The 11,377-nt window shown below is 48.1% G+C and overlaps 1 protein-coding gene across 8 annotated transcripts in view; it reads right to left on the reverse strand.

The window, feature by feature from the left end:
* LOC119433476 (cAMP-dependent protein kinase catalytic subunit 1) overlaps positions 1 to 11,377 on the reverse strand; it is a 408,857-nt gene that overhangs the window by 136,521 nt on the left and 260,959 nt on the right. For 2 of the 8 annotated variants that reach the window (XM_049658853.1, XM_049658855.1), the window contains exon 2: positions 7,264 to 7,392. The exons of 4 other annotated variants lie outside the window; for them this stretch is intronic. In XM_049658853.1, coding sequence (XP_049514810.1) covers positions 7,264 to 7,392 — 129 coding nt within the window. Of the gene's footprint in view, positions 1 to 7,263; positions 7,393 to 9,163; positions 9,198 to 11,377 lie in introns of those variants that run through there. 2 more of the 8 variants (XM_049658859.1, XM_049658861.1) reach the window with 2 other exon arrangements.

Here is an 11,377-nt window from a genome sequence, read left to right on the forward strand (position 1 = left end):
TCATACTGCAACCAGCGCTTCGCTCTGCGTATAGTGCCTAGTCCCCTGTAATCGAACTTACCTCGTTCACTCTTCATCGCTGTCTTTCCACGTTGCCTCAGTGCTCGGAACTTACTCTTTCCGCAGATCGTTATATAGCTCCCTGTATTTCGATTACGGCGAGGTATTTCCCATGGTATTAAGAAAGGTCGCGAAAAAGAGGCACCTGCGTATACCTGGTGCATACCTTGTTGACGCTCGAGTGCGCCGGAGAAAGCTACATGGCACACAAGACTCACGATCGCTACACGTACAGACAGCGTATTACTTCTACAGCTACGTTCGAGTAAAAATAAAACCCGAAGCCAAGTGAAAGCTTCGGCAGCTGCGCGGCAGTAGTCACGCTGTTCAAGGTAAGCACTTTAGTGACGGCACAGTGCTCTGGATACCGCCGAAGCAACCATCGCAGAATGTCTTGTACGCTCTACAACTGAGCATGGGCCCAGCCTGCTTACGATGCTTTCAACTTGAGACCAATTTAGCTCTCTCGCCGCGGCAGCTGGCCTCCTGCACTGCGTCCACGGCCGTGTGCTACGGGCGCTTATACTCACGCGAATGCTGAGAGATGAAGGCATAACGACAGACAGCACGACACAGCGCTGAACTGAGATTTCCCCTCTATTACACTCCTCTACAAGTGCAAAACAGTTAATGAAAACGAAGGGCACAGGTGCATCAGAATAAGGGCTTAGTTCAACGTCATGTCACGCCCTTGTTTCGTGTATATACACCACTGCCTCAGCGTCTTCACCCAGCAGCAGCTACCACACCCGTGCGTCTTCCCTCTCAACTCGACCTCAATACAGAAGTCACTTTTGCAGACTCGTGTGACGAAAATACGCTTTACAGGCGTCTTTTTTTAACATACGAACAACCCCCACGCGGAATTTAGCTCCTCGTAATGCAGGTCTGTGCAAGGAGGTTTAAAAAAAATACTAAACCTCCTTGGGTCTGTGCAACCAAGAGCTCCCGCATTCTCACATATTTGCAGCTGCTTCGGAAAGCCCACAACCAAGGCCCGTGCCACAGCTCAAACAAGCAGAAAAGAGGAGGGGGCGGGGAGGGGAAAGAAAGCCTTGCTCAAGCGTTTTGCGAAGACGACAATGCTGCTTTTGACGCCTCAGAGAGTTGCATTGAGTATCAAATGGCAATATTGGATCAAAGTGTCGTTTTGTAGCGCTTCCAAAATAGGCTCCGGATGTCACACATTAAACAAGTTTAAAGGATCGCCACGAGCGAAAAACGCGCGAGACGTGCCGCTACGCTGCACACGCTGTCCGCGTAGGTTGGTAGCAGGAAAGACATACGACACTTTTCTTTCTCTTTCTTCTTTTCTTTTTTTAGCAGGGAGAGTGACAGCTGTCCAAAAAGTAAAAGCGGAATGGACTGAAAAGGAGGTTCGCTGCGGCGGCGGGAATGTTTTTTGACTTTTCCAGCACGGCAGCCAAAAGCGACGTGCCAAACTTGGCCATAATACAGGCAAGAGAAAACATCCACTTGCGAAATAGCCCAACTCGCGATCGCGGCGCGGGAAGCACCCAAGCGTGCCGGAGCTCAATCGAATCTCGGGTCGGATTTTCTCCGCTCTGACGTCACGGACGCTGCCATACGGCGTCACTGATGACGTCGGGAGCCAGCGGAACCTGCGTCGCTGTGCGCGCACCCATCGCCCTCTTCGCAATGCTTCTCTGACACTCCGGATGAAACCGGTCGCTCGTTTCGATTCGGCGCTCTGTCATCCACTGCCTGGTCAGGTGGGGAGGGGGTGCGTCTAATTTTTCTTATTTATTTTGCGCGCGCCATTTGTGAAATCACACGTATCAACACTTTCGGAAGGCTGCAAAAGTGGGCGTTTAATAAAAGAAAAATGAAAATAAAAGATGCCAGGATGGCGGAACTCGGAAAATACTGCGAAAAAGAAAAACGAGAAAGAAAAAAAATGAGTTGAGTTATTGTTTTGCGCTCTGGAAACTGCGAGATCACGACGCGGCTACACTAGAAATGTATTAAAGAACTCACTCGCTGACACACTGCCCTTCAAATATAGTAACGTGATGTCGCTTGAAATTATTTGTGCTCATTTACTTGGCTTCGAGACGTATAGGGCTATCACAGTAGAGCGCAGATGAATGTGTTAAAAATGTTTGCAATCAGATAGTAACACGCAAACCACACAACATAAAGCAAGTTAACTGTATGATGAGTACCCAAATGTAGCATACTACTCTAAGCTATTCAAGCAGGGTGGGTTCCAGTGATTCGGAAGCTATAAAAACTGAACATGTTAACTCCCAGTATAAAAAAAAAAAGCGAACGATTAAAAAAATGTATTTTAGGCAGGTTAGTGCGACCAGGAAAGACACGTAATGGTCGCAACAGCCATGGTAGTTAACAATTGCCTCAGATTGTTTTCAGAGGGACAGTCCTGAAAACCAGCTCCAGCCATGAATACCGAACATATCACATGACTCACGGCTCTCTATGATAACTGTTCGTCTCCACATTGCAGCTGAATACTGTGCACGTGACAAAAACAGTCGCGAAAGAAACAGATTTTTCCCAAGTGATATCACACAAGCCTTTATCTACTAGACTATGCTTTTCTTTCTCATTATTTTTAACATAGAAAGCCCTAAAACAGCGTTATGTACAGCATGCAGAATGCTCGATTTACAGGGTGTCCCAGCTATCACGCAGCACGATTTAATAATAAAAAAAAAAGGGAACGGCACTGCGTGAAGCAAACCTAGTGCGCATTGTTTCCAGTAAAGTGGAGTAGCCGCCAGTAATCTTTTCGTTACTGAGATTTAAAGAGTTAATTGTAATTAATTATCTAACTCGAGAAGTACTGTCCTAATTATCGAGGTGTCAATGAGAAAGTTGTAGAGCAACATGACAAACTCCAGATACACCTTTCTGTTGCTCAATACGGGCTACATAAAAGTGTTTTTTCGAGCGTGAAAGAAACCCGCGAATACACGTAGAATTGCTGCGCGACTGGCCGCTCGAGGCACTTTGCGTGTATTCGCGGGCTTCTTTCACGCTCGAAAAACACTTTTGTAGCCCGTATTGAGCAACATAAAGCTGTATCTAGAGTTTGTCATGTTGCTTTACAACTTTCTCATTGACACCTCGATAATTAGGACAGTACTTCTCGAGTTAGATAATTAATTACAATTAATTCTTTAAATCTCAGTAACGAAAAGATTACTGGCGGCTACTCCACTTTACTGGAAACAATGCGCACTAGGTTTGCTTCACGCAGCGCCGTTCCTTTTTTTTTTATTAAAGCGTGCTGCGTGATAGCTGGGACACCCTGTATAATTGCACTTAAAGCGCGAGCGCTCTAAACGTGAAATCGCTCTACAGATTTCGCGCTCGTTCAAGCAGGTAGTTCACTGCTCGCCAACGAGTGTTTTGAAAGAGATAAGGTGATGCAAGGGTGTTAGTGCTTCAAACCGTACACATGGATTGGAACATAAACAGAAGAAAGCAGAGCAAGAAATAAAGAACATGCCCCCCCCCCCCCCCCCCCCCCTTAAGCCTCCCTGAAGAAAAAAAAAAGCAATTAAACAAACAAGTTTAACAACACGGAACTGGGTCTCCATTGTTGCGCGTCCGAAAGGCCTATCCTGCACGTCGCACTGCCACGTCTTTGAGCAGAAGTGCCGATTGCAAGCTTGCACAGCAGCGAGAGAGTACGGCTATATATTGCCCACTGAAGAATAAAAACAGCTGTAAAAAGAAACGCACACATACAGAACAAGCCCACGTCGTTATCCCTGGAGCAAACAATGCGTCCGTCGTGCTGAAGAGGCAAGCGGTTATCGGCGCGGCCAAGTGTATGGGCGGATAACCGCGCACGCAGCGTTCATCGAAGGGATGCGATTACGTATATACGCTCGGGCATAATCGCGCGGGACGAGCTTCTGTGGGGCCGCACCAGCTGATCGAACGATCCATTATGAGTAAGGCGAGAGCCAATTTCGAGCCGTTCCACAATGCCTCTCCCGCTCAACGAGGGAAACTGGCGAGCACTGAAAGCGAGGGGCGCATTGTCTCGCGCTATCTGCAGGCTCGGCGCACTTGGCCAGAGCGTCGTCCAGACACCGCTGAAGGCCGGGCACACGTTGGTCTCGTGAAATGCAGCTGCCGATAATTTGCGTAGCCGTCCGCTCAACGCGATTAACCACTGTGGCACGTGGCGTCGCTACCAGAAGGTGGCAATGGTATCCGCGGTTATTTCGACTTTTACGCGTATATATGGAAGGGTAACTCGGTTTATAGTTCACATTGTGAGTTGCGCTTTTAAAGGGTCACTGCACAGATAACACTAACAGTTTATTAGTTTAGTTAGTTTAACTAACAGTTTAGACTGATAAAGCATTCTTTGAAAACTATATTACCGTTCATTTCGCTATAATATGGTTATTATTCAATTTTAAGCGAAGCTTTATAGGTTCACAAGTTTCGGTGGTGGTGGTGTCACGCTGAAAAGTGGGCCGATCCTGGTGATAGTGCAGAAAGGGTCCAAGCTCAATGGCACATACCAGGGACAAAAAAGAAAAAGAGAGAGAGGAAGAGAAAGAAAGAGAGAGAAAGGAAGAGAGAGCGAAAGAAAGAAAAACACCTGCCCTTCGGCTGTCGAGAAAATGGGAGTAAGCGAAGGTCGTCGTGTGTGTACTTCACCTACTACTTTCCCTTCCCTTTCCTACTACTTTTCGTTCCCTTTCCTTCTGCTTTTGTTTCCCTTTCGTGCAACTTTTCCTTCCGTTGCGTTGTACGTTTGCTTCCCTCGATGTATATATTTAATAAACTATGTTTTATTACCGTGACATGAGACCTTCACGTTACCCTGACGAAGATCAGATACACGCACAAGCTTCGCTTACCCACATTTTCTCGACAGGGGAAGGGCTGGTGATTTTTTTTTTAATTTCGCGCCGCAACCCCGACGCCGAGACATCAGTGCGACGTCAGAAATTTCAAACTTACTTTGTGTGTACTTGGATTGTATTAGCACAGTAAAAGGTCCCGAAACTTGCCATGTTCCGACTTTGGTTTCTATGTAACACAATGTAGTGAATTTTTGCCGACAAAGAGTTAGCTAGGACCCAGCCAACACCACCTAGATAGCACAAGGTCTACGCACTGCTATCACGACGTCATGCTACCAGGCCCGACTGTCATAGAATCTAATGGGGATGCTCCCGCGTAAGGAACATTGATTTTGACGTCACCACTTTCGTCACACCAGCCTTGGCAACGGGAATTTCGGGCCAGGTAGCATGACGTCATAGATCGGAGTGCGTAGGCCTGTGCTATCTAGGTGGTGTTGACCCAGCAGGCGCCGTCAATACCCACGACGCCACGGCGGCCTTACGCGGCAACCTCAAAGCGGTGTCGCCGCTCGTCTTTCCTTTTGCGCCGTTTTAAGCTTACCAAGCGTCCTCCCGCGGTGGTGTTTTTGGTATTGTAGAACGGTGTTCTTACTAATACGGGTGAAATTTTTTTCTGTATAGTGTCCCTTAAAAACTAGCAGTGCAAATCACCCATCTAGCCTAGTGTCAATGTCTAGTGAATATACAGATCTAGAGTGCACTGAGCTTCTAACGAATTCGTGTGGGTAACAGCGTGTCCTTTGCGTTTGCTCAAACATCCGTACTGCGCAAACAGCAACCTTCGTTAATCATACTTTTTACAACATTACGCCGGTGTCGTCCGGCAAAGCCCGGCTCACAGGCCGCACGAACGCTCTTAACTGACAGGAGTAATTTAGCGACTCACTTGTAGCTGCAAACACGCGGCTATATAATTATTACGTGGATCGAACACATCAATATTTATCAATAACAATATTTATCGCCTTTCCCGTAGGATGCGACATGCAGGACGCCGCCTTCCGCTTTTCTGTTCGCAAAAGTCCCAGCTAAAGTAACTGGTCGCCGCCAATCCTTAATAACGTGCCTGCTTTTCTTTGTAGTCGTCAGGGTCACGAACACATAATTTGCAAAGGAGTATCCGGCTGACACAGGGTGCATACCCAAATTATGCCTGCCAACCTATGAATTTTACAATTCGTGAAATCCCCCGGGAGGCGGGGGAGGAAGCCAACACGTATTTCTTAAAGCTTCCCTGAGCAAGTCTTTTCAGAGATACACACGCACTTTAATAACGATGATTTTTTTAACTTTACACGCCGCACAACAAGCAGCTACAAACTGGGAACACCAAATAATGACGAGCAACAAACTGAATTATTCAATGACTAAGCTGTTGCCAATTTCACTTGCTTCAGGAACTGCTTGCATAAACTTGCTCGAAGCAGGTATCCATCTTGCATCCTTTCGCCGTCAGAAGACTTGAAACGGAAGTTAGCGGGATAAAACATTTTCTCAAACAAGATTACTTTTTCGCAAAACTGGACGCAACATTCGTAAAACTGTAAAACGGACCCAAATTCGTAAGCCTCACGAAAAAGTTCCGAAGAATTGGCAGGTATGTCTAAACGAGTGCTGACAAGACGTTTTCGATCTGTTGACCTTTTGTGTTAAATTAAAGTACAAAACCTCGAAATCCAAGCAAACATACTGGCAAGCGTCAGAATTCCCCAAATAATATACATTTTTCTACAAACCAGTTTCAGTTCCGACACCCAGGATGTGAATGCCTAATGACGTCATGATACATTGACTCGTTCCGTCCCACGATCGCTGAAGAAACACGTGCAGCACCCTCGCCAATTATTTATTTATTTGTTTTGTGATTAACGTCACGATACCTAGGCTTATTGTTGGACGACGTCAGTTAATTTTGCTTTGCGTCATGACGTCACGATAATGTCTATGACGCCAGATTTGGGCTCTCGATCGAGGCCAGTGTCCAATTCAAATATTTTATGTTTCCCAATCTCCATACTTGCCACGTCAAATTCTTTTTGCGGGAGTGAAGCGGGCGATAGAGCTTCTACAACTTGGGAAATACGTGTCAGCACTCTTAAAGGAGGCAGCTAGAGAGAGTGCGCGCTATATCAGTTGTGAGAAGCGTTCGCGCGTCGCACGTCCAGATGACTTGCGGACGTTAAACAGTGCGCACCCTCAAACAAAGAAGTCTCAGGTCGATCGGCGAATTCACGGCCACCGCCGCGCACGACAGAAGCGTTACCTCGAAGTCCCGCGCAGAGAGGAGAGAGAAAGCGGACAGGCCTGCAGCAGCGGGACTCACAGGTGACGCGGCCGTCCCAAACAACGGTCGAGTCCCGCAGCGCGTAGTTCCGAGCCGACCTCCTGGAGTCGACGGAGTGCCGCCGTTCGATCTTGCCGCTAGCCAGCGTGGCTGCTGTCCCAGAACTGGCTGCACATCGGACGCGCAAGGACACGCTTCGTTCAGCATCGGCCAGAAACGCGAAGCATCTACTCATGTGATCGCCAAAAGCATTACCCATCCACTTGACGCGGTTCTCCAAGTCACAGTGCTCTTATAACGTTCCTCGTCAACTTCTGCGACGAGGGGGTGGGGGGTCGAAATACACCTCTTATATGTAAACGGCAGAATAGCCTGATAAAATTTTAGCTCAGGAATTTTAGTGGAGTGTTGCTGAACCGCCACTATACTATACTTAATATTGGCGGGAAGTGCTGCCTTCCATTCCCAGGAGTGAGGCGTCAAGCGAAGGAACTACTAAAAACGAGGGTATAGGGCTGAATTAACCGAGGATGATAAATCGACTATGTACAGCCAATTAGATGTCGTACTAGACCTTCGTAATCGCAAAGTGAAGCGCGACTCGTGATTGCGAGATCTCAACTATATGATGGCGACTCTAGCCGGCGCACCGAGCCGTGGACCTGCGCTGTCTTGTTCAGTTCGAGAGGCCATTGTTTAGTGGCTCGAATGCTTCCTAGACATTTTAATCTTCTTGAATGCATGTTCTTGCAACGCATCACGTTCTTTCACACTCACCCAAAAGCCTCGATCAACAGCAGCGTTTTCTGGGCCACATGTGCAGTCTGGTTTTAAGTGAACGCAGGACTGCCCGTACACACAGCGCCATTCCCGCCATGTAACCTGAACACGCTGATGTGGACACGAGGATGAACAGGCACTTGAGTGTCTCGGTAAAGGAAGAACAAGTTAGAATTTATTTCCGTTGCGCGTGAAACCATCAGCTGCCTTATGTATAGCCGCATTTGACTATAAGACGTGCGCTGGGGCTGCTGCAAAGCTGCGAGCGATTGCAAAATGTTAGCAAGACAAGGCTCCCTTCTTCAATGTGCAGTACAGTATCGGGCACCAGCACAGAGCGAGAAGCCCCACCACAGTCTTCGGAGGATACGTCGCTCAGGCGAAGACGTGAACGCTTTCCTGTGTTTGACAAGCACGCAGCACTCAGCGAGACAGCACGCAGTGAAAACACGAGGCAGCTAATCTAAGTCTACGTAACGTTGCAGGTTACTACACTGCATGTCGTGTAGCAGAGACCGCGTACTGTTCCATATGGTGGACGTGGCGGCGCAAGGAGGAAAATGGGGCTGAGCTGGCCAGTGTGTCACGCGAAGACGGGGCACCGCATGGACACGAAGACACGGTTTCATGTCCCCCCTCTCTGTTTCTCTGGTCGCTGCTGCATAATTTTCTCCTGATGTTCCAACCCTTTAGCGCAACACGCGCTGGCCTACCGCGGGACTAAATCCGTGGCCTACTCCATATTACACCTTATCGTGACAAAACGACTCGTGCTCTCACCACACCAGCACAAGTCTTCATAGAAATCACGCGCGACGTCAAGAGTGACGATGACGCCGATAAAAAGGTTAATAGACGTTAAAGTGACGCACAATGATTGCAAGAAACCTTCAATTCTACACATAGGAACTTATATCTGGTCCGGAGGATTAAAGGACATCCACGCTAGGCCTAAATTAGGTAATAGTAATACAGACAAGCTAATATATATATATATATATATATATATATATATATATATATATATATATATATATATATATATGCACGAGCAAAACTGCGCAAATACACTCTCGCTCAACACTTCCAAGCGCAACTATCCGTCCGCAAGTGGACGCCACATTTGCTACCACGAAACGAATCCAACCAGGCGTCCTACCTCCGATCGGCCACGTCATCTGCGCAGTAGCCCAGCTGCAGAGCGTTTCCAACGCCTTAGCAGCGTCTCTGCCACCACCGGGGTACCCTGCCAGCGTGGGCAACTCGTTCGAAGATCTCCAACCTCGCGCGAGCGGCAAGCAGCGTCAACACAGCGCGAAGGCTTTCCGCGAATCCATTCGCTATAAGCTCCGAGTTCGCTTCAGCAGAGGAAAGGTGGCCTCGCGAGGCAACGGTAAACACGAGCCGCGACAAACGCGGCCAGTATGCACGGAGCGAACAGTGCCGCGGCGGCAACCCGAGCACATCTGCCGATTGCCAAAGGGCGCGGGACGCTTTGCGACAAAGCGCCCCGAAAAGCGTCACAGCCAAAAGACTCGCGTGTGCTCGGTCTCGCGAGTTAAGTGCACAATGGCAGAGGCGGCGAGAGGTGGTTTTGTGCAGGAGACATGTTGGCCAGAAACGGTTAAAGCCTTCACGGAGGCGCAGTCACATCGTCGAAACGGGTACTGCCCCGCCTGTCCGCGCCCAGCCACATTCTCATACAGAGGTGCTTGTAAGAGTTATCTCTCTCCGTCGGCACATAACGAAATCAGACCTACACAGTGTCGCAGAAGAGCCCGCATCAGCGTCGGCAATGGTGCACAGATAAAGGCAAATCGGTGCGCGCGCTTTGTGCGGATCACAGGCGCGTGCGGAATACCGTTGCCCAATGCGCATCCGGCCCAGAGGCACGGCCGTACGACGACCACCGCAGCACACAGCTAACTTCCGCGCACGCGGGCGGGACGTTTTATCATTATGTTTCACGGCCTTGCGCGCAAAGCCGCGAAATCATCCCCTAACGGCTAGATGCAGTTACGTGATGCCCGTGTCTTTTCAAACGCACAAAAAGAACCTAGCTGAAAGTGCTGTTGTACAGGCCATTACTGTCAATAGTTACGCTCCGACATGTGCCGCTACGCTTCTCTGCATGCGTTGCGTGTACGCAGATAAATCACGTGTATGTGGCGGATAAACCTAGTCGTGCAAAGAAGAATGCTTTGAGCGCAGTTCTTGCCTCTGGAATGTGCATGGACCGGCGACCATGCGATCCGTTCATGCTCGCGCGCTGATTTCTTCGCCTGCGATTCGTACATTGCTTGTCGAAAAAAGAGAACGAGAAGTTTTCATAACGTACATACAGTACGCTGTGTTCATCAATACAATGCTGAGATTACGGTAGAATGTGTTACATGCAATATTATGTCACTGAAAGGAGAAGTTTGGCATCCATGTGCACCTTATACAAATTACTACGAAAATACCGAATGGATGCCCGTGCGGGCGCCTTCGTGCTACTTTGGAGTGAAAGCACTCTCTCGTGCTCCTAGCGATTTCCGCGGGTCTCATTTTTGCTAATCATTATTCAAACACTGAGCTCTTATACTAGGCTGTTGTGATGCCAACGTCTAGCCTTTCATTTAGCTCAGGTGGTAGAGCCTATACTCAGGCAGTTGTCCCACTGCCTGAGTATAGGCTCTACCACCTGAGCTAAATAAAAGGCTAGACGTTGGCATCACAACAGCCTAGTATAAGAGCTCAGCGTTTGTCCGCGAACAAGAAAGGCTTCGCTACGGGAGGAGTCTCATATGTGATCTCTTTGTAGCCTCGTGTTACTTCCCCATTTCTGCGGCACTCCGCTTGCTTATAAGCTACAGCCACATGTAACAACAAGCTGAAGCTTATATGTAATCTACCATTCGAAAACAGCAAGTGCCCTTGCGAAATACGACAACGCAATGTGGATGCAGTACAAAGCACTTGAGCCGCCGACCTGAAGGAATCCTAGGTTTGGCATGTTATACGGTCACCGTGCCAAAATCTGCCAGGTACAAAAAAAATTCAAAATAGAAGTATTAAAGATGCCGTCACGCTTATACGTAACTTAGGCTACCAGCAAGTATCTTTTTCTTTAATGATGCATTCGTTACTTTGATGTATAGATGTATAGATGAATATGTCTCTTGCCTTAATTACATTGCCTCTGTTTGTATGGCGGGTGACTTGTACGTTCATTTGCTTGCTGGTACGCTCTATGTATGCCACTCCTACTAGGATCAAAATGCTGGCCTGCAGTATATTGAAATAAATAAAATAATTTCACGATGCAATGCGATTTGTTTTGTAGGCCTAGATATGGCGTTGTAGTGGAGGACTCCAGATTCTTTGACCA

Source organism: Dermacentor silvarum, chromosome 11 (genome assembly GCF_013339745.2).
Source record: "Dermacentor silvarum isolate Dsil-2018 chromosome 11, BIME_Dsil_1.4, whole genome shotgun sequence".
NCBI classification, from domain to species: domain Eukaryota; kingdom Metazoa; phylum Arthropoda; class Arachnida; order Ixodida; family Ixodidae; genus Dermacentor; species Dermacentor silvarum.